We start from the raw sequence: 23,429 nt of genomic DNA, 5'->3' as shown, positions 1-23,429 counted from the left end.
GGGCAAGTGGCTGGAGAAGGGACAGGGACAGAGGAGGCAGGCATGGGTGGGCTGCAGACTGTACAAGACTGTATCCTCCTTCTTTCTGGACTCCGAGTAAAGCACTGGTTTCCTCAAGAGCTTTTTATTTCCCCTCTGCCAGTCCTGTGATGGGAGGTCACAAAGTGAAGGCCACCACCTGGACACCCCCTTGGGAGCCCACAGTCTAGCTGGAGAGAAGAGCAGGCCACACAAAGTGCCGAGTGGTTCAAACAGACTGGAGGTGCGAGGGGAGGAAGGTGGGGGTGAGGGGACTGAGGGTGCCAGGGGTCAGGGAAGGCTTCCCGGAGGAGGTGGGAGGAGCGGGGCCCTGAGAGACAGGTGGACGTGCAGAGGCGGGGGGGGGGGGGGGGAAGGCGCACCGCTTCAGGAACCACACTCCCGCATCTGAGCGTCCAACCAAGTGGGCAGGGGGTCTGGGGAGAAGGCAGAGGCCCAAAGCGGATGGGTGTGTGGGAGCTGCAGGGAGGACAGGAGGGAAGCCCCCCACATGTCAGAGGACATGGCAGAGCCCCCCACGTGGCCCCACCGCCTGGGCAGCTCAAGGGGATGCAGGACGCAGACCGTGTCTTCTGGGCGGCCCAGTCCGCTGCAGGTTCCAGGTCGTGCCGCTGGGACTGGGGCCCACCGGCCAGCACAGAGGCCGGCTCCGGCACCCAGAATAATCCAGGAAGGGGCTTCGTGGTGGGGCTGCAGCGGCACAGGCTCCTCTCAGAGGCCATCCAGGGCTTGCCGCACGGGGGCGTCCAGGGAGGCGGCCGAGTGGACAGAGATGCCAGGGGCACCGATGCTGGTTTCCCAGCAGTCAAAGCCGCAGCTGCTCAGGGCCTGCTTCACGGCCTCGACCACCGACTGCTCCAGATCTGGGGGGACGGAAGGCAGCAGGTCACCCCACACTCGTCTGCTCCCTTCGAGGCTGTTCAGGAAAAGGCCCGGGAATGTGGAGCCTTGCACCCTCTGGGGGAGGGGGCAGCGGTGGGCACAGAGCAACAGGTAAAGTCACGGGCCCCGAGTCACACGGCCCCGGCCCCACCGCGTACCAGCCGTGGGGCCCCAGACAAGCGGCTTCCCTTCTCTGAGCCTCGGTCTCCTCATTTGGGAAGGGGGCCAATAGTGATTACTACTCCCCAAGGGTTACTGAGAGGCTTCCATGAGGAAAAGCAGTGAAGGCGCTGGGTACACTGCCTGGTACACGGTACACGCCCCAGAAGTGTTCTCCCTCATCATCGTCACTGACCGTGAACGAGGAGCCAACGGTCAAAGTCGGCTGTAGGCCACAGTGACTTCCTGAGGTCTGGGGCCGCGCTGAGAGCGAGGGGGGTGGTTGGGGCCACTGTGGGCTTACTACAGAGCAGTGGGCAACGTTAGGAGAAAAACAGGGAGGAGGAGAAGGTAAAGGAGGGGAAAGACCAGAAGCAGGGGGCAAAGGGAAGGCCGCACAGGCGGGAGCACTGAGTGCCAGGTCCCGAGGGCAGGTGCGGTGTGGTGACCGAGCCGGCCCCGGGTACCGTTACCCGGCCTTGCTCTTTCCCCAGACACTGGGGGGCGGGGGAAGAAAGCCCTCGGTTTTGTAGCAAGGTCAGTCCCCATCTTGGCCACATCAAGAGGTGACAGCGGGTGATGACAACGTCCTGGTTATTCCTCAAACCTGTGGGAGACTTGGCAGGTGAGGAGGTGGTGGGGACAGCCGCCATAATGGTGGCCTCTCCCCCAGCCCAGCCCTGTGCCAGGCTTTCTAAAAGCACTTTTCTCCTTGCGTCTAGACAACAATCATAAACTAGCCATCAGCGTCCTTGTTCCACCAATGCAGCAACAAAGGCCCAGAGTGGTGAATTAACTTGACTGAGGCCCCACGGCAGAGGTGAGACTGGTCTCCAGCTTCTCCCTCCTCCCAAGGGAACTGCCCAGGTAGAACCTTTGTACGAGCCCAGGCTGCCAACCCACCCTACCCAGCCTGCTCCCCGGTACCTGGCCTGAGGAGCGTAATGCCACAGCCACCGCCACCCGCGCCAGTGAGCTTGCTGTGCAGTCCATGGGCCATGGTCACCTGGCACAGCTGGTCCAGGGAGGCATGGCCCACGCCGAGGGCATTCAGATGGTGCTGGTTCATGTCGATGAGCTCCTGCAGGAGAAGGTTCAGTCTGTTCCCACTCGGCCGGCCTGAAGCCAAGGTCCTGTGTCCACCCCATGCGTGTGACAGCCGCCGGTTTGGGAGAGCAAAATGGCTTAGGCAAGCCGGCACCGTGTCTCTGTCCGCTGGTAAAAGAACGTCTCCTTCCCGCGAGACTTCCCATGGGGCTGGGGTGGAGCTGGTGGGGAACACATGTCCCAGGCCTGGCCAAAGAAGCCTCTGGCCACGGTGATTGCTCAGGGATGGACCTGTGACCCAAGCTGGGCCAACCACCGCCTTCCCAGGGTTTTCTCTGCCTCTGCCCTCGAGCTGCGAAAACTGGTTGACTTCAGAAATAAGCCGCCAGAGTTCTCTCTGCCCTACACACGGCCAGAGAGTGCATGGAAGATGGAGAGATTTCAGACTAGGTTGTTTTGGCCCCTGGATCCAGCTATGCTTGAAGCTCTTCCTGCTGGTCTTCCCAGTTATGAGCCAATAAATTCCTTTCCTGCTAAAGCCTGCTTGAGATGGATTTCTATCATCTGCACAAGTCTGAAGTGATACGCCATCCGACAGCTGCCGCGGGTACCAATTTTCAGAAGAACTGGTTTCTTATTCAAACAAGGTCATAAGTGGGGGAAAGAGCTAAATGTTTTTCTGGTTTCTCTGATTTGCATAAAACTCCTGCTCTTCTGAGGCTCCAACGATGCAGGTTGATGAGATAGGAAAACTGATAGCTATCGCAGCCCAGGGACCCCTACTTACATTTCATTTGCTCCATCAGCGTCTGGGCGGGCACCGTGCTAAATGCTGGGGCTCTAAGAACGAGCACCCACCTGTGGTCCCTGCCACGGGCAAGTGAAGAATGTGAGATCTGGCAGAGCACCCGGGGGGCTCAGTTCAGCCTCCGATTTCAGCTCACATCATGATCTCACAGTTGGTGGGTTCGAGCTCTGCATCGGGCTCTGCGAGGACAGCTCAGAGCCTGGAGCCTGCTTTGGATTCTGTGTCTCCTTCTTTCTCTCCCCCTCCCCCGCTCATGCTCGCTCTCTCTCAAAAATAAATAAAACATTAAAAAAAATTTTTTTTAAAGAATGTGGGATCTGGAGGTGCCTGGATGACTCAGTCTGTTAAACATCTGGCTCTTGATTTCGACTCAGGTCTTGATCGCAGGGTTTGTGAGATCAAGCCCTGCGTTGGGCTCCATCCTGACAGCGCCTGCTTGGGATTCTCGCTGCCCCACCGCCCAACGCATGCATTCTCTCTCAAAATAAATAAACATTAAAAAAAAAAAAGGATGTGGGACCTGGAATCAAGGGGAGGGGACTGGGTTTCAGTCCCAGCTCTGCTACTTCTAGGTTCTTGGGCAAGGCCTCTCACCCTGTGCCTCAGTTTCCCCGCTTGTAAAACTGGCATCCTAAGAGGATCTGTCTCACTGCAGTGAGGAAGAAATCGGAGTTTTTCACATGACACCTGGCCTGAGATCAGGGCTCCGTGGAAGTCATCTGCTATCAGTACTTTTGCGGTCCTAGCACAGTTATCCCCGTAGTACAAAGGGGGCGCCGCTAAGGCTCAGGGCGGAAAGTGACTTGCCTAAGGTCACTGGGCTGGTAAGGTACCAAGCCAGCACTGGAAACCGGGTCTGCCCGATGCGAAGCTCCCGTCTACCCCGCCTCCAAGAGCGAGCGCCCTCAGCATTCCTGCTGCCGCCTACTTCTCGCCACGCGGGGCTTAGAGCGCGTGGCTCTGCTCCGGGGAACCGGGAGCGCGTGTGCTGCGAGGGTTGCCAATCACGGAGCTGTCGGCCGGGCCCACCTGGCCCTCCTGCCGGGGGGGGGGGGGGGGGTCCTTCGGGCGCGGTCGGGTCGGCCCTCCCCTGCAGCCCGCCTCACACACCCCAGCACTTCTGACAAACGAGCAGACAGGCGTGATGGCCCGGTGGTGGCCCCGGGTGCCTCTCCCCAGCCCCAGGGGCTGGATGCGAGGGAGAAGTTATGGGGGCCCACTCTCTGCGCCTGAGCGCCAGGTGTCACGTTGCCGAGGCAGGTTTCAGACACCTGTCACATTCTGATCCAAAATCTGTCAAGGATCAGATGACAGGTTGTGACACAGGAGAACAGCTCGCTGGTTTGAGCACAAAGCTGTCCAGGAGGCGAGCTGCACATTTCAGCGGCTGCCACAGCCAAAAATACACACAATGTATAATCAACGTGCTGTTCTGTGGCATTCTCCGGGGGCTCAACAGGGTATATTTTAGGCAGTACTCTATCATTATTAATTTCCTGCTCAGGAGGACTGTGTTCCCTCCTTTCTACGTGAAAGGAATTGAAGCCAGCAAGGCAAAGGCTGGGGGACTGGAGGCAGACAGCTAAGGAAATGGGACCAAAAGCACAGAAACGAGAGCGGGTTGTTGCCCCTGGCCCATGGTGGGTGCTCATTAAAGATCTGATGGCCAAAGAGATAAACCCATAAGTCAGTTTAACACCTGGCACGGCCACCCACGAGTTGGCGAACCTTGCAGAGAGTTGCTCTTGAGGACTCAGTATTCATACCTGTAAAACGGGGGCAATATACCCACTTCACAGGGAGGTGGTTACAGAGACCAAGTGCGAAATCATTTGTGAAGAGACTTGGTTTAGTAGCTGCTTCCATTCACTATAGGAGCTGCAGATTCAAACGCCTCCCGCGGGACAGAGAGGCACCAGGTGGACCGCAGCAGCTGCAGGTGACGCTTAGGGAGAGGTGGGGACTATGGAGAAATGGAGACCCCAGGGCCTCCTCCCGGGGCCTCTTCTGCACTTCCAGCTGACTGTTGCTACCGAGCCTCACCCCCCCGACCTGCCGGATCCTCTGATTCTCCAAGGGAAGCCAGGTGGCTCTTTAAGGTCGATCCACATTTGCCAGGCCACACGGGCCGTGTCTGAGGATGACCCTGGGCCCTCGGGCTTACTGAGCCAGTGGCTCATCAGGCATGGTAACTGCCTGTCGCCTACCGGGCCTCGCTGCACTCTTAAGACACTCCAGTGAGACCAGCAGAGGTGAAGCTGGGATTCAGACCCGGATCTGATCAAACCCAGGGCGCGAGGCCTCCGCCTCTACACTGGAATTATGCAAAGGGTAGCGGCTCGGGTCACAGGGAAGAACCATGTTAGAATACGTGTGAGCCAAAGCACGCCGGTGATAAACAGTCACCAAAGGACACAAATGCAGCGAGCAAACATAACGGGAAAGGGATGGCCGTGCAGGAAATGGCTCCTGGACCTCTGGAAGATGGGGTCAGCAATATCCCACCGCACCTTACGTGTGTGAACCCACACCTGGCCCGTCGCACTTAGCACGCGCCAGGCGCTGCCCTCTGTGCTTTCGACATACTCTCTCTGCAGCTCTGAATCAGCTGGGGAAAGGCGTAAGAAGAAGGCACGCTCGCTGGCCTTGGCATACACGGGACCCCAGGCCCGGGCCCAGCCCCCAGGTTTCAGTTCGGGGGACTGTAAGCGCAGAGGGGGAGCCCCTGCCTCAGGCAGTGGTGTGGGTAAGACCGGGGACCCTGCAGACGGGCTCTTACTTCCAGCACCAGGTAGTGCTCCGGGGCGGGAGCAGCCACCATCTCCCCCAGCATCCGCTCGCACTCCAGGGAGATAGCATCTATGGAGGTCAGCACGGGCGCCACGATCTCTGGGAACTGGAGGGAGAGCAAGCAAGGGCCCGTGAGGCCTGGGGCAGGGCAGACACCAGACAGCCGCCCCGGCCACGGGAGGAGGGAGGTGTCCCCACGGCCCGCTCCCACCGTCTGAGGAAACCCCTTCTCCTTCCCGCCGGGGATCTGCCTTGCCCAGGCCCCCTCACAGAAGCGGGGGGATTCTCGCCACCAAGCCAGCGTGTCTGACGCTCCCTGTGCTGCCTCCCGGCTGGGATGGACACACAGCACCTCCTGGTCTGCCCAAAACCGCCTCCCCCGCTCCCCATCACCCATCCTGCCCCTCCGCTAGCCCATGCGGCAGAGGGAGAGCTCGAGCCCCTAGACCTGGCTGTCGGGGCCCTGCCAGAAACCCGCCCGAGTGAACACGAAGCACCTTAAGCAGCCTGCTCCTGACACCGGCCACGAGAGCCTTGGTGCTGCGAGGGACCTTGGTGTTGGTCAGCAGGATCCTCAGAGCCGGCAGCCTGCGGGGTGAAGAGGGTCCATGGTGAGCTCAGGACGGAGGAGCTGCGTCAGGGCCGGGGGCACTCCCAAACGTCACCCGACCCTGACACAGGAGGAAGCGGAGGCCCAGAAAAGGGGACCTCAGTGGGCTGGAGGGGGAGAGCGAGAGGAGCAGGGTGGGTGGGGGGGCTCCTGCCACCAATCATGGCTGCATCTCCGCTCCAGGCCCTGGGCAGTCGGGACACTTTCCTTTGGCTCGTCACTCACCCACTTGACTTCAACTGGGCACCTACCATGTGCTGGGCACATGTGAGGGGGCCTGGCTTCGCCTGCAGCTGGCCGAGCACACCGGGTTCACAGAGTTAGATGAGTTCAAAGGCACTATGGCCAACAGTACAAGAGGGGGTGAAGGTTCTGTCGTGTGGGCCACCCCAGGCTGCCGGAGTGGAAGAGATTTAGGAAGAAAAGCAACGGGACCTGGGACGGATCACGCAGAGGGGGTGCACACAGGGTAGGAAGGCACCCAGGGGAGCTGGTATGGTGAACAGTGGGGTGAAGGGGAGGAGGGCAGGCTTGGGTGGCAGGCAGGTTCCCCGCAGGCTGAGCCCATCCCTGCCCTGCCTTGATGGCTCTCAGACCAGCCGCCATGGCTCAAAGCCAGATATGGTCAGAGGGAGTCCTTCGTCCCTGCTCGGCTGTCCCAGGTGAGAGAACAGAGGCCCCAGGACGGCCACAGTGAGCTGCCCTCGCCTACCTTCTGAGCTTTAGGCTACCTCCTAAAGTCACGATCGCAACTGTCCTATGCCTAGCTGTCCCTGGGGACTTAAGGCCCCATTTCTTGTCATCCCAAGCTGCCTTTACAGAGCACCACGGGCCGGGGACTATTTGGATGAGCTCTGCCCCAAGACAGCTGGAGACAGGCAGACCCCTTGATACCTTTATTCGTTTTTCTTTTCACAACTCGAGACTGTAAAATCCAATAGGGCTGGAAAAGGCTGCCAGAAACCTGCTTGATCTCACCGCCCATAAGCCCATGAAATTAATATCGATTCCCAGCCTTGGAGGCCGGCTCTTTTTTTTTTTTTTTTTTTAACTTTACAAAAGATGAACATTCTATTTGCCTTTTCTTTTCCCCTTAAAGACAAGCCGTTTCTCAAAAGGGCAGCGTTCTGGGAGGCCGCATCTTGATCCACTTTGCAAACAATGCATTTTTTTTTAATAGAGAAGCACCATGCATGGTTTGGGGGGAAAGGGTTCCTCTTGAAGCCACTGGCGGGATTAATGTGGAGTCTGGCCTCCCGGCTTCTCAGAGAATCAGCCATCTTCTCGCCGTGGCGCCCCGCAGCCAGCAGTGAAGGTCGGTTTGCTCTGTGTTCCCATCCGTCGGGGCGGGAGGAGTTGGAACACTGTGTCTTCATCTTCCTTAGACAAGTCCTCTGCGAACAGGCGGCTCCTAGCGCTGCCGGCCCCACTAAAACCCCAGGCTCTGCGGGCATCTAGAGACCACCCAGGCTGTGCTCCGCGAGTGCTCGTGCGTGCTAGGCACGGCTAACCCCTCAATCTTATCTCACCCCCGCCCTCCCTGGGTGCTCGCTCCTCTCAGCCATCCTGGCCCTGTAGCTGCAGCTCAGCACGCCAGGCACATTCCTGCCTCAGGGCCTTTGCACTTGCATTTCCTCCGCCAGGGACCCACCTAACTCTCGTGTTCCATTCAGGTCTCTGCTCAGAGGTCATTTCATTGGGGGCCTCCCCGGATCATCCCATCCAACGGCCTGACATGCTCTCGTGGAACCATCTGTTCATTGGTTGTCTCCTCCCAACAAAGTGTGAGTTCCGTGAAGGCGGGACTTTTTGTTCCCCACTGAGGCCCCAGCACCCAGCACATGGTAGTTGCTCGGTATCTGTGGCATTAAGTTTGATCTCAGCAGAGAGCAAAGCACTCCACAGGTGCCGTTTCTGATTCTGGGCTCGGGATCCTCGTTATATAAACGAGGAGGCGTGTGCCTCAGGAAGAGCGACTCACTCAAGAGCACCCGGCTCAGTGGGGCGCCTGGGTGGCTCAGTCGGTTGGGCGTCCGACTTCAGCTCAGGCCGTGATCTCGTGGCTGTGAGTTCGGGCCCCGCATCCGGCTCTGTGCTGACAGCTCGCAGCTCGCAGCCCGGAGCCTGCTTTGGATTCTGTGTCTCCCTCTTGCTCCACCCCTCCCCCACTCATTCTCTCTCTCCCTCTCTCTCTCCCTTAAGAATAAACGCACATTAAAAATAAATAAAACAAAACAAAAAAAGAGCACCCAGCTTGAAAGTGGCAGAGCTGGGCCCGCAGACCCCAGAGCCTCTGTCCGCCATGCCACCACCAGCTGGCCACCGGATATGCCTCGGGCCCCCCTCCTGCCTCCTCACTCATCCCCACATTTCCCTCCAGTAGAACGTACACGTGCCCACACCACCACGTTAGCTGGGGCCCAGTCGGTGCTTAGGATATAACTAGCCCTCAGGAAACACTGAATGAGACGTCACTGCCCCTGTGACGCCCAAATCTGTCACCCCTCGTGCCATTCGTGGCAGCTTCAGGGCATTCACATCATCCTCTGGGTATCTTCGTGCCGAGGATCACAGTCGTGCCTGCCTCCTCCGGTGGGCTGAGCCCTGCGGGCAGGCCTGCGTCTGGTACCTCAGAGACCAGCGGGGACTCCTGATGTCGCTGCACGGGGAGTCAGTCTACGTGGCAGAGCCGGCCCCTCCTGGGCCCCAGGCCCCACTGCCCTGACTGCACAGCAGCCGGAGCAAGCTGCTTCCACTTTCCTAAATGGCCCCGCTTCCTCCTCTGTGCAGAGTGAAGGCTGTCATCCAGGGGGATTCTGCCCTCCAGGGGACACTGGCAATGTCTGGAGACATTTTTGGCTGTCACAACTGGGAGACAGGGGAGGTGCTACCGGCATCTAGCGGGTAAAGCGCGGGGATGCCGCTAAATATCCTAACCATGCCGCACAGGGCAGCGCCCGCCCTATAAAGAATCATCCGGTCCACTACGTCAATGGTGCCAAGGCTGAGAGACCCTAGCGCAGAACCTCAGAAAGGCAGGCGTGGCTCCTGGAAGCCAAGAGACCTGGGGCAGAAAGTTCCCAGAGGTGCAGGTGGAAGTGACGCGGCACATCACGCCAGGTCAAGGAGCCACTCCTTGGCCCAGCTGGCGAGGGCAGTGGGCCGGGACTTGCTGCCCACGGGCTGTGAGGACCGCCCTCATCACCGTGGAAAGGCCCGCCTGGGTGGCAAAGTGCCCTGGGACACCACCTGACTCCATCGAGGGCTCAAGGAACTGCCACCTGCTCACCCTGGGAGTCGCTGCCCGCACGGGACATTTCCACCCTGAGTCCAAAGAGAACACAGCATGCTCTATTTTAACATGCATGTTTGTAGTTCCGATTGCTCCCGAGGGAGGGGGTAAGGGAACCTGGGAAATGGGCTGAGAAGTTCTCAAATGTCACCCCTGCTGGAAGCCTCTCACGAGCCTGAGCCCTGGCTCTGCCTCGAGTGCCCGACTGTGGCAACCCTCATGTTCACCTGCAGTGGCTTTGTGTGCGTGTCTGCTGGCCCCCCCCCACCCGCCCCCACTCTCCTCCCACCCTGCCCCGCCACCAAAATTGTGTCCCAGACTCATTTTTACATCCCTAGACCCTAGTACAGTGTCCTCGGGAACACAGGAAGATATCAATTCTCATTTGCTAAATGCATACACAATCGAATGAATGAAATGAATGACGACCCAGGGGTCTGGGGGAGCAGCCGCTCTCTGGAAGGTGAATGGCACGGCCACGCATGACTTCTCCCTCTAATCTCTTGGCAATTTAAGAGCTGCAGTACAGAAGGCAAGAACGGGGTGTCCTCATGGCCCACGGCCTGGGAGGGCCTCACAGGGGAGGGGAAAGAAAGCCAGGGGTGCCTGGGGTGCTCAGTCAGTTAAGTGTCTGACTTCGGTTCAGGTCATGATCTCGCAGTTCATGAGTTCGAGCCCCGCTTCGGGCTGTCTGCTGTCAGCACAGAGCCCGCTTCCGATCCTCTATCCCTCCACGATTCTCTCTTGCTCTCTGCGCCTCCCCCTTCTCAAAAATAAACAACAGCAACAACAAAAAAAGCCAGAGATGCTGCCCCGCATGTTACCGCACAACGAGACAGAGCCCCCCGCCCCCCAACAACGCGATGAGGCAGCCATGCCGGGAGGGGCTGCCCTACCCCAGAATTACCTCTTTAGGAGCGAAATCTTTCCTTGCTGGTATCGGAGTGCTCCCCCTAAAGAGAAAAAGCAGCGGGTCAGAGCTGTGGGAAAAGCTGTGTGTGTCTGCCCCTTGGGAGAGAAGCTGGGCTTGAGTGGGTAAGAGTTCTGCCCCATCTGGGGAACAGGTTAAACCCTTGTTAACTAGTCGTGCCAGCTTCGGTCACAAAAGGTCCCGGGAGGGCACAAAGGCACTCCGCGCTCCGCCAGGGAGCTCGCCCTCCCTCCAGGCTGCCCGGCCTCGTGCCACAGGTCACATGGTGAAGGTGGGCCCAGGACCGTGGCCGGGTCCGGGAAGCCAGTATCCCACAGCAGCTCGTGTGACTGCCAGGCGCTATGGCCGTGACCCTGCAGCTGTACTGTGGCAACCCTCATGGGGAGCTCACCGCACCTGTAGCTTCCCAGGCCCTGCCATGACCCCCCAGGACCCCCAGAGGTCTGGGTTCAGCAGGTGTGAGGCAGGACCCTGGAATTTCTCCCCTCCCTCACCCCCAAGCAGGAAAACACTGTTTTCCTCGGGAGCCGCTGATTTCATCCATCCAACCCAACAAAGCCTGAGCGTCTACAATGGTCACAGGAATTTGTAAAATAATACAAACACAGAAAACTGGCCTGTGGCCGCACCTACCCCAAACGCTGACAGCGTTGTCTACTCCGGAGGGGTTCCCGTGAATCACTCTCTCCCCCTGGAAGGCCCACTTGTTAATCAATTCCAAGTCCTCCACTGTCCACCTGAAGAAGACACACAAGTCCGTCTGTACCTCGGTGGAGAGGGGCGGCCAGGGCCGCTGAGGCAGCAAGGGGCAGGATCCACAGGTTGGGCTTGGTGGAGACCACACGAGCCAGGAACAGGAGAACAGCCTAGAACCTCTCCAGCTGTAGAGCCATCTCCTGCAATCCCCATGAAAACCCTACAGGGACGGTACAATTACTATCCCCTCTCCTACAGAAGAGGAAACTGAGGCACAGGTGGGTCAAGTAGACCCCCCGTGCTGTGCACCGCTAAATCAGAACCACATCCGTCGAGGAGCCCAGGTTCTCAACTACCGAGCTCTATGGCGCCAACAGGACATACTCGTTTGTCCGATATTTACTGAGCATCTACTGTGTGCCTGTCGCTAAGCTCACGGTAGGGAACGAACCAGACACGGCCCCCAGCCGCCTGAGGCTTGGCGTCTCGTGGAGAGGGGACGCCAAAAGCAATCGATATTTAACTACAACCCCCAGGAGGGGCAGTGCAGGCTGGATGGCGTGTACCCCATCTGGAAAGGGGGAGGGCCTGAGGGACAAGGGTGCGGTCGGCAAGGCCAGAATGTGCGGGGAGAACATTCCAGACCGGGGCTGCACAGCACCTGCAACTGTGCAAGAGCCGGACCTTTCCAGGAACCGAAAGGCGAGCGCGCGAGACAGAGTGGGGGCAGCTGGACCCAGCCCGGGACCTGGCCCTCTCCGCAAAGGTGAATCTTCTTCCCACCCTGTGCACTGCTCATCCTCCGGGGGCTCAGATTTCCAACCCAGTCTTCACAGGAGACCGGATTCCGGGTCTGATTGCAGCTCTGTCTGATTTAGAAACGCTGGGCAGGGGTTGGGGCCTGCTCTCACCAAAAGTCCTAGGAAGGAATGACTGGGTCTTCAGGGGTGGCGGGAGACCTGAATGTTAAGGAATCAGCATGAGAAAGAGCACACGCACGCGCGCGCACACACACACACACGTATACACACACACACACTTATGCATGCACACACACACGAGTCACCCATGCCTTTTGAAAATTAATTAAAATTTTTTTAATGTTTATTTTTAAGACAGAAAGAGACAGAGCATGAGCAGGGGAGGGGCAGAGAGAGAGGGAGACACAGAATCCGAAACGGGCTCCAGGCTCCAAGCTGTCAGCACGGAGCCCGATGCGGGGCTCGAACTCACGAACTATGAGATCATGACTTGAGCTGAAGTCGGACGCTTAAACGACTCAGCCACCCAAGCGCCCTGAAAATTAAATTTTTTAAAAAAGTTTTAAGTAGGCTCCACACCCAATGTGGGGCTCAAACTCACGACCCTGGGATCAAAAGTCACACACTCCACTGCCTGAGCCAGCCAGGGACCCTCACCCATGCCTTTTGAAAGGCAGAGCTGGTCTGTTGGCCCATATACACGAGTCTGTTTAAGGGACCCAGGGCAAGCAGGCCTTCACTGATCTAGGTTATAATCAGTGATTAGCACATGGTAACGAGCACCATCTTATGACAGAAGCACCAAACGTCAAGGCTGGAGGGCCCCCTGAGGGACCGTCAGGTGCAGCCCCTCACTTCCAGATGAGGAAACAGAGCCCAGAGGAGAAGAGGGGGTGGCCCCGCGCCCTGCAGCAAGTTGGCAGGCACACCTCACTGAAATCCCTGAAAACCATCACCTTGTGTTACCTCCAGGTGCGCCTCTCATCACCTACCGGATTCTTCCCCTGACAAAAGCCGCCTCCACCCCACCCCTCCTACTCCTCTCCACCCACAGGAACCATCCAGAGCGAGTCTCAGGAGTGCTGACAGACACATCACATCACGAGCCCGCAGATCCACTGTGGCCACGAGGATCAAAGGGACCTTGGGGCTCAGCCTGAATCCAACCGTATTTTAACCTCCATGTCTCAGAAGAGAAATCATTGGCCGTGACAGGGCAGCCAGGGGGGTCTGGGCTGCGGGAAAAACCACTGCCTTTCCAGGGCAGAGGGAGAAAGCCTCGATTCAAAGCCAAGCTCTGGAAGAGGACAAACGTCCGAGGCTGCAGGCTAGTGCAGTGTGTCCGCTCTGTGCCCCTGCAGCGGGCGTGGAGGGTAGAGGAGCGGTGCTCTGGGAGGAAACACGCAGCCACGCCCACCGTGCACCAGCACCGTGTAAGCAGCCTCTTCTGCCGGCTACACCGGGAGACAGACAAGGCCGGCGGTCCGCCCGACACCACACACGGTTGGGACCCCAGGCCCCCGGTGGGAGGGCTCCCCTGCGCTGTGTGGGCCCAGGACAGACTGTAGTTTCTCCAGATGCAGCCCCCAAGTGGCAGAAATGGCTGCCAGCGACACTGTCCTGACGAGCCTCGCTGACTCCATGAGAACTGCAGAGGCAATGCTCCCTCCGTGGAATGAGGTCAAGGGCTCCTAAGAAGGGAAATGCCTTAATAATAATAGATACTCCTCCCGGGGCGCCTGGGCAGCTCAGTTGGCTGAGCGTCCGACTTCAGCTCAGGTCATGATCTCACAGTTCGTGGGTTCGAGCCCCACGTCGGGCTCTGTGCTGACAGCTCAGGGCCTGGAGCCTGCTTCCGATCCTGTGTCTCCCTCTCTCTCTGCCCCTCCCCCGCTCATACTCTGTCTCTCTCTGCCTCAAAAATATACATTAAAAAGAAAATTTTTTAAATAAACGTTGAAAAAAAAAATTAAAAAAAAAAAATGGGGCGCCTGGGTGGCGCAGTCGGTTAAGCGTCCGACTTCAGCCAGGTCACGATCTCGCGGTCCGTGAGTTCGAGCCCCGCGTCAGGCTCTGGGCTGATGGCTCGGAGCCTGGAGCCTGTTTCCGATTCTGTGTCTCCCTCTCTCCCTGCCCCTCCCCCGTTCATGCTCTGTCTCTCTCTGTCCCAAAAATAAATAAACGTTGAAAAAAAAAAAAAAATTAAAAAGAAAATTTTTTTAATAAGAAATAAAAAAAATACTCCTCCTGTGTTTATGTCTTGACGTGTTACACTTTTTTTTTTTTTGCATAACTGTCTCGTAAGACCCAGCAATAGTGTCCTTAATGCTCTCATCAGCTTTTTACAGAGAAGGACACCGAGGCCCTGAGGGGCGCAGCAGCACGGCCGAGGTCCCGCAGTGAGACAGTGGCAGAAGTGGGCCCAACGGCTCCCTACATCCGGGCTCAGGTTCTTTCTACCATATCACGGGCACTCGAACCCCAAAGAGGCAAGGTAGAGGTGAGGGGTAGGGGAAGGGCAGAGAGGTCAGGCTCTGGATTCAGACCGCCTGCATTGGCCGCAGACACCTCTCGCCTCACAGGGTGGCGGGGAGTCCTCAGGGAGGGAACCCACGCCGGGGTCGTGGTGCCCGGGAAGGACAATGACGAGGGCAAGGGCCGCGATTACCTGCTGGCAGGCTCGCCGTCCTTCAGCGGGTTTGGGATCTCCTCGCATGCGGTCAGGAGAGCGGAGGCCACACACACGGAGTAGGCGGCACTGGAGCCCAGGCCGGCCCCAGTGGGCAGCTCGGACCACACCCTCATGTCCAGGCTGGGCAGGGTCCTGAAACACAGTGGGGTGCAGGGCATGACTCTCCTGAAGGGTGGCGAGGTGCCGACGTCGCCCAGGACTGGACGTGGGCAGGGCCTGGCTCCGAGCCTCTGGCCAGGTTTCTGGACTCGTGGACGTTTCCCGACCCTAAAAGCAGCCCTCCGGGATTGTAGGAAGTCGTGGCGACACAGACAACTTGGAAATAAATACCAGAACCACCTCCCTCCTGAACACACCGTTCCCTCCCGAGCCACCAACCATTTCTCTAAACTCCTTCCTGTTCCCTGCACAGGCTCTTTCGTGGCCCCGCTCTCTCTGTGTCCCTGCCTGGGATAGCTCTGCACCTCTTTAGCCCCCGGGCAAACTCCTAGTCTTCCTGCAAAACCCTTCTCAAATGTCACTGCCACCGTGAAGCTTCCGCTGGCCACCCACAGAACCCATTCCTAGCTCCCCTTGACGATCTCCGCTACGTAGCCTTTCTCCACCACTGCCTCATGTTGGCGTGCTGTGCGCTCACGGGACCCTCCTCCTTCCTACCGGCCAGCAGTGCCCCGCTGTGTGTAACACGGGCCTGTTTTCTACCACTGGAAAGTTCAGAATCACTGTATCTTCTGTGTATTTCCCCTAAGCAAGGACTGTCAAATTTCGTGTCCTGTAGTTTCCATTAAGGAATTTTCCCGTCTTCCAAATATAAAACCATAAGGCCGAAGCTGCTTTTTCAAACTACACATGCCCACCCTGCTCAGATGAGATTCTGAAATCTGCACCCCTTCCCCGAAGGGGACGTGTCCCACTTAAGTTGAAAATCCCACGGCGGACAGCAAGAGTGGAGGCGTTTATGAATGGGCCCTCTGCACCGTGCCTGGCCCCCAGCGTCTGCTGTATGAGTGACGAGCTGCCCCCTGAGGCTTTCCCTTTGGGTTTGAAACAGAAAATAATTATACTGAAACTCACCGTGGGCTAGTTACCGATCTAGGCCCGTTTCATATATCGTATTTTCAATCCTCCAATAGTTTTCAGAGGAAAATAGTAACAGCTAACGTTTCTCAAGCTACGTGCCAGGCTCTGAGTCAAGCGCTTTAAATAAATAAACTCATTTAACCTCACAAGAAGCCTACGAGGTAGGTATTATTACTACCCCCATTTTACAGATGAGGACACTGAGGCCCAGGAACGGTAAGAACCTCAAGTAAGCTAGTAAGTGGCCGCCGTGGGGTGCGAACCAACGCCATCTGACTCCCCATCACCACGTGACGTGGCCTCGGCGGTGAGCTGGCCTCCCTGAGGGCAAATAGCCCAAATCCTATCTTCAGGGGTGAGACAGACACAGGTGTCACTTTGCTGATCACAGAGTTTCCCTGGAGTCTGCGGGATGAGCAGCAGGGGTGCCTCTGTGGACACAGCACAGGAGAAGCCACGTGGTAGATTCGGGAGTCCGGCTTTGGGTCTGCTGAATCAAAGAGGCCAGAGGAGGCAGTGGGGGGCTGAGAACGTAAGTGTCAGAACCCAAGTCGGTGGGGCTGATTCCCCAGCCCGGCCCTCAGTGTGTTTCTGAGTTTCATTCCTGGGCCAAATGAGGGCGCCCCTCTCAGAGCTTCTTAGGAATGTTAAAAGCAGACCATCTATCAAGGGTCCAGCCTGGCACCTGGTGCGTGCGGCGATGGCAAATGGCCATGGTCACCGGAACCCCGGAAGAAAGCCCCTGTGCTCTGCGGTAGCCAAAGCTACAGAAACCCTTGCCCGCTGCCCCGGGCGGGCTGAAGCAGGGCTCCCTCCCCGGACCACGCACGCACCTCTGCTTCCGGCAGATGCACAGGTACAAGTAAAGGAAGGCCAGCACGGCCGCACGCTCGGGGTCGGCACAGTCCTTGGGGAAGGCTGCCACCTCCTTCAGCTTCTCCACTAGCTCCGCGGTGGGTGCCGAGGCGTCACCTTGCTCTGTCGCAAACAAGCACACGTGGCTGGGTGAGAGGGCCTCACGTGCTTTTATAGACAACAGCACACAGAGGACCCAGCGGGTCACGAGAATCAGAATCTGACGGGCACGGATTCACGGTCCGAGCGCCAGGGCTGAGACCGCCACCGGCCTTCAGGTTTTGCGGGCAGGTGGACTTGAGTTTGGGTCCCAACTGTACCATATGCTGGCTTTAGGGCCTTGAGTGTGTAACTCAACGTCTCTGATCCTTAGTTTCCTTCCTTGGTAAACGAGATCATGACAGGACCTCCTCCAAGATAAACTTAAATAAGGTACAGGAGACCCTTAGCACGGTTCCTGGCATACAGGAAGTGTTTAATTAACAGTAGTTTTTGAAACATGCATACACACACAAGGCGAACGCTAGCTCGATCTCTCAGAGGTCTGGCTTTGACCTCCACAGAACAAAACCCAAACCACGGGCAGTGTTAAATTACTCCCCAAACGTGTCCCTCTCCCAAAACATAACCTGCAAGGACAGGACGCTCAAAACCAGAGAATGTGGGGGCGCCTGGGTGGCGCAGTCGGTTAAGCGTCCGACTTCAGCCAGGTCACGATCTCGCGGTCCGGGAGTTCGAGCCCCGCGTCAGGCTCTGGGCGGATGGCTCAGAGCCTGGAGCCTGTTTCTGATTCTGTGTCTCCCTCTCTCTCTGCCCCTCCCCCGTTCATGCTCTGTCTCTCTCTGTCCCAAAAATAAATAAACGTTGAAAAAAAAAATTTAAAAAAAAAAAAAAAAAACAGAGAATGTGAAGGGCTGAGGTTTGCTTGGGCAGCCGGGAGAGGCCAGATAGCAGTTTCTCTCCCGTGTGTGGGGGGGCTGTGCCACTTTCCTCCGAGAGCCTGAGCAAGCCTGACCGGCTTACCTTGACAAACCACTCCTTGAGTCACAGGTCAAATTTTAAAGTAAACAGAAAAAGGAGCTTGGTGTGCCTGTGTTAGGAAACTTTAGGGTGAGGCACTCATTAAAAGGGCTGTGGGCTAACTGAAATAATAATACATTAAAGGCAGCCGAGCCAACGGGCAGTGTTACTGAGGGCACAGACATTTCAGAGCTCGGTGAAGGAAATGGAATAACTTGTTAAAGTGGTTGGAGAGTGGGGTACCTGGGTGGCTCAGTCGGTTAAGCCTCTGACTTCAGGTCGTGATCTTGTAGTTCGCGGGTTCGGGCCCCGTGTCGGGCTCTGTGCTGACAGCTCAGAGCCTGGAGCCTGCTTCGGATTCTGTGTCTCCCTCTCTCTCTTTGCCCCTCCCCCAGTTGCACTCTTTCTCTCTCAAAAATAAACATGTAAAGAAATTAAAAAAAAAAAAAAAAAAGACTTTGGAGAGTTGAGAGAGATCCGGGTCTGAATCCTTTCTGCATCACCGACGAAGATGTGCGACCTGAGCCACTCGACCCCCGAACCTCGATTTTCTCATCCATAAGATGGGGATGGATACCGCCACCTACTTCCAGGGCAGGCTGGAGACTTCTAAGAGTGCTGATGTATGTAACACACTAGGCCAGTGCCTGGCACCCACGAAGATGCCCAGTGAAATGTTCACTGTGTTTGTAACTATCGGGAGGCAACCAAAGAACACTGAAAGACAAAGGTGGAGGAGCCCTGCAGTCTAATAGAAAACGCGCGTCGTGCACCCTGCTCCTTTTTCTCCTTGGGGAAGTAACTCACACGCCCTCACGGACTGCGCTCAGTGTCCCGGCCCTCGCCCACCTCCAGTCCTGCCGGATCCTTGCAGCAACCTTCCCAGGCAACACGACTCTGCCCACGGAGGCTCAGGGGGTTTGAGCGACCTGTTGAGGTTCACACAGGCAGGCAGGGGGGTCTGGGACGTGGGCCAGACACCTGCCCGCTTCCATCAGTGCTACTGACACCCCAAAGCAGCAGCCAGCTCCCGGGGGACATTGCGAGCCTGGTGGGGGATGGTCTTGGGCACCACGGAAGGCAAATCCCACGCTGCTCTGGACGGCTGCTTTCCGAGGCCTGCTTCAAGGTAGCAGTTGTTTTCAACTGACAGTGTCCCTAGAATCACCCAGGGAATTTCTTTCTTTCCCTTCTTTTTTTTTTTTTTAATGTTTATTTATTTTTGAGAGAGACAGAGAGAGACAGAGTGTGAGCACAGAAGAAGCAGAGAGAGAGCAGGAGACACAGAATCCGAAGCAGGCTCCAGGCTCCGGGCTGTCAGCACAGAGCCTGACGTGGGGCTTGAATCCACGAACCGTGAGATCATGACGGTTTGAGAGAGAGAGAGGGAGAGAGAGAGACAGAGCACGAGCAGGGGAGGGCAGAGAGAGAGACAGAATCCGAAGCAGGCTCCAGGCTCTGAGCTGTCAGCACAGAGCCTGATGGCAGGGCTCGAACCCACAGCCCCTCAGGTGCCGCCCAGGGAATTTCTTTCAAAATACACACACCTGGTCCCCTACCACCTCTACCCCTTTTCAATAAGAGAGAGGCAGGGCCAGGAATCCGTCTGTATTGTTAAAAACAACAACAAAATCGTCTCCAGGGGTTCTTAAGGCAGGACTGGCTGGAAAATGGGGGTTTTCACCTGTTCCTCCACCCCCTACAGTATTCAGGAGTGGCTTGCTGTGGACTGTTACAGGGGACAGGGAGCAGGCAGGAAAAGACCATTGGGAGGACTCCCACTGGCCCCACTCTGGCTCAGAAACACTGTTCCCGACAATGGGGCAGCAGCCCAGCGAGGAGATAGCAAACTGAGAACAGAAAACACCCTCCAGGTTTGGTGCAGGGGGAAACCCTGCTGATGAAAAACCTTGCCTATGAGGGGACACAACATTCACAGTATTATCGAAAATTAGCACAGGGGTCTTTATTTATTGGCATGGAAAGGTATCAGGCCTGATACCCTGAAGGGGGGGGTAAAACCCACACATTTCTGGAAAGTTTGTATGGCCTGATCAGATTTTGGTTAAGGAACAGATATCCTCCTACGTCTCTCAATCTAACTATCCACCTGCAGAAAACAGTCCAGAAGGATTAATACCAAAATGCTCACCGTTGTCACAGGGGCTGCTGAGAGGTCAGTATAGATTTTTTTTTTTTTAACGCACAGTGGTTTAATATTGACTCTGTTTTCCAATTAATAACCATGCTTTTATTTTTAATGATTTTTTAAAAGTTTATTTACTTACCTTGAGAGAGAGAGAGAGCATGCATGTGCAAGTAGTGGAGGGGCAGAGAGAGGGAGAGAGAGCATCGAGCACTGTTAGCTCGATCCTATGAATTGTGAGATCATGACCTGAGCTGAAATCAAGAGTCAGATGCTTACCCGACTGAGCCACCCAGGTGCCCCATTATTTTCTTAAAAAAAAATTTTTTTTTAACATTTTTATTTTTGAGAGAGAGAGAGAGAGAGAGACAGAGCATGAGCGGGGGAGGGGCAGAGAGAGAGAGACACAGAATCCAAAGCAGTCTCCAGGCTCTGAGCTGTCAGCACAGAGCCTGATGTGGGGCTCGAACCTACGAACCATGAAATCATGACCCGAGCTGAAGTTGGACGCTTAAACAACTGGGCCACCCAGGCACCCAGGGCACCCAAGGTGCCCTATTATTTTTAATGACTTTTTAAAAAATGTTCATTTTATTTTTGAGAGAGGAATAGAGAGAGAGCAGGGGAGGGGCAGAGAGAGAGGGAGACACAGAATCCGAAGCAGGCTCCAGGCTCTGAGCTGTCAGCACAGAGCCCAAGGCGGGGCTCGAACCCACGAACCGGGAGATCATGACCTGAGTTGAAGTCAGCACTTAAACGACTGAGCCACCCAGGCACCCCTGATGATTTTCAATTATACAAAACGCCACTACCTTCTCTTTGTCAAAACCATCCTCCAGAAGGAAGGCTCACTTTGTCCACTCAGACCGTAGGACCCTCCCAGCGGTATGTAACCATCACCGGAAGTAAATTTTCCTAGTCTTTTTCCTATGCACTTACATACCTGCTGATACCTAATCCGGGTCGTCCCTCAGATACATCCTGTTTGCATCTTTTGTTTTTTCACCCAACAACAGGCCTTCACGATCAGTCCACCACAGCCTGCATACATCCAGTGCATCATTTTATGCTCTCGAATTTAAAAAAATAAATAAGAAGGGGCACCTGGGTGGCTCAGTCGGTTGGGTGTCCGACTTCGGCTCAGGTCATGATCTCGCGGTCCGTGAGTTCGAGCCCCGCATTGGGCTCTGCGCTGATAAGCTCGGAGCCTGGAGCCTCCTTCGGATTCTGTGTCTCCCTCTCTCTCTGCCCCTCCCCCACCCACACTCTCTGTCTCTCTCAAAAATAAATAAACATTAAAAAATTAAAAATAAAATGAAATAAATAAGTGAAGCTAATTTTATGGCTCAAGAGAAAAAACACCCCCAGAGTGGCCAGTCTCCGGGCCCCTCAGGGATAGCCTGGCATAACTACCCAGGCATGTGTTTCCCCTCTGTTCAGGACCCCGGCTCTTCCCACACCTGGTTCCTGCTCGTTGCACTTACCCAGAAAGCTCGTGTCCTGTAGCTGAAGCCTGGCCACATCCCAGACCCGCTTGATGCCAATGTTCGGTAGGTCGAGGCACACTTTCCCATTGCTGTGGGGCTGAAGCCGGAGGAATGTTCTTAAGTTCACGGCCACCGCCAGCGCTACCTGTAGGATAAAGGGCAAAAGCAATGAGCCTGAGCATGGGTGGCGAAGAGTATGGCTCCAGTCTTAGAAACAGGGCTCAGTGTCAATGTGCTGAGGAGAGATAGCAAATACTGGCACACAGGGCACGCCCACTCATGCCCTTGGCAGACACTGCCGATCAACCTTGGCATGCTCTCCCACTAGGTGGCACCGGCACTACCAATCAATAAGGAGTTAGCATCAACTTCTGTTTGCCCTCTCCATGCAAAACTTCAGAGGTCCTCCACACCAAGGAATGGCTTCCCCATCATCACCATGTCATCCAAATAAATGTAAGTTAAGAACATGAAGAATGACGGAATGGAGAAAGCATGAGCTGTGGGTTCAGACAGACGGAGGTTCATTCCCGGTTCTACCCAGGTGTACGGGACCTTGGTCAAGCGACCAATCCTCTCCTAAGCCTCAGCTTCCACATCTGCAAAATAGGATAATAAAAGTTTAACCTCGGAGGGCAGTCCTCAGACTTAAATGAGATAATGCATGTTTCAGACTCATCTGCTGGATCCTACTCATTTTCCCCATTTCTGAATGTCGGGGTGCCCCAGGGCTCAGTGCTCCCACTCCTTTTCTTCTCCACCGAAGCCCACTTTCCAGGTCGCCTCACTCCACCTGCACAGCTTTACCTTTCAGCTTTGTGCTACCTTACTGAGGCCAGAGGAGCCCTTCAGTGGGGGTAAGCCCTGTCTTTTCCCTGCCTCCCTGGGGAAAAACTGACCTCCTCTCTTATATACCCCTAGGCTATGCCTCAAGACTTCTTTTCAGTTTAAGATTAGGGTCAGGGAGAAGAGGTGCCCAATTCTCAAAGACTCTGGGGGCCTTTACCTTGCCGTGGACCACAGCATGCTCTCCATGAAGAATGACTTTCCCTGGAGCAGACACCAGCAGGACTTCTGACGACATAGCTAGCTCCTGGGATTCCTGAAAGAAAAAGCCAGAGAGAGGATGAGACATCCCCAGATCTCAGAGATATTAGAGAATACCCAGTTCAAACTCATCATTCTAACGAAAAAGGCAGCTACCATCCAGCACTTCCTATGTGCCCCAAAGACTGCGCAGTCCACTAGGCACATCAGAAAGACCTGGGTTCAAATCCCAGCTCTTCCGCTCCCCAGTGAGGTCAGTCTCTAACTCACTCAAATGGTTAAAAACCTTGGTTCCGTCCTATGTTATATTCGGACAAGAACTTTACTTACCTCAATGGGTTTTGGAAAGCTTAAGTTAAATAATACAAGAAGACCACTTGGCAGCGTCGGTCCCAGCTTTTATTATTACTACTATTGAGGGGAGAAATTTAAATGAAATCATGGAGTAGAAGGAAAGCTTTCCTGGACTTTTAGGCTGTTTCCAATACGTCACGACTATAAATTGTAGGCTGCAGAAAACAGATGTCAAGCCCCTTCCTGCATGCACGCTTAACCGAGGATCTCTACAACACAGAGTCCTAGAAAGTGACTTGCTGGGTCTACAGGTGTGCGCATTTTAGATTTTCTAGAAATAATAAAAAATTACCATCCATTTAAGGCCTCAATTACCTCCATATGATAAGACCTGAGCCGCACTATGAGCTAAGTGCCATCGTGATCCCCTTTCTTAGCGGGGGAAAGTGAGGCTCGGAACCGGGAGACCTACTGCTTGCCCAAAGCTCCAAATCCCTTCAGATTGGAGCTCACCAACCGCTCGGGACGGATTCTCAGAGTCGGAGAAACCAAGCCAGAGAAGCCGGGAGCCCGGCCCAAAGTCTCAGCCTCAAACCTCGCGCCCCCAGCCCCGTGAGCCCAGGCGCTCACCTGCCTCGGCGGGACCGGTGAGCGAAAGCCAGAGCTGCTCGGGGACCAAATCCCCCCGGGCTCCACCTGAACAGGGGTTCACCCTTCCGCTCAGCCAATCAGAACACGCAAACTGGGCGTTCCTTTACCGATTGGCTTGAACATTGGCCAATCGGTGTCGCAA

The 23,429-nt window shown here is 55.9% G+C and overlaps 1 protein-coding gene across 1 annotated transcript; it reads right to left on the bottom strand.

Annotated features, from left to right (window-relative positions):
• Window positions 1-675: 675 nt before the first annotated feature.
• Window positions 676-23,327, bottom strand: MVK (mevalonate kinase). Its single transcript, XM_047088456.1, has 11 exons — window positions 23,267-23,327; window positions 22,302-22,397; window positions 21,293-21,440; window positions 16,621-16,765; window positions 14,684-14,839; window positions 11,192-11,295; window positions 10,535-10,580; window positions 6,223-6,313; window positions 5,715-5,831; window positions 2,008-2,161; window positions 676-902 (listed from the first exon to the last, which is right to left on the bottom strand). The coding sequence occupies exons 2-11, from the start codon at window positions 22,377-22,379 to the stop codon at window positions 751-753; spliced, it is 1,191 nt and encodes a 396-aa protein (XP_046944412.1). The 5' UTR covers window positions 22,380-22,397; window positions 23,267-23,327; the 3' UTR covers window positions 676-750.
• Between the last annotated feature and the right edge of the window lie 102 nt (window positions 23,328-23,429).

The sequence above is a fragment of the Lynx rufus genome, unplaced genomic scaffold, assembly GCF_022079265.1.
Source record: "Lynx rufus isolate CCGP_SWC_20201006 ecotype Redwood Valley unplaced genomic scaffold, mLynRuf1.p SCAF_24, whole genome shotgun sequence".
Classification (NCBI taxonomy): domain Eukaryota; kingdom Metazoa; phylum Chordata; class Mammalia; order Carnivora; family Felidae; genus Lynx; species Lynx rufus.
This window is presented reverse-complemented; position numbering and strand designations above follow the sequence as displayed.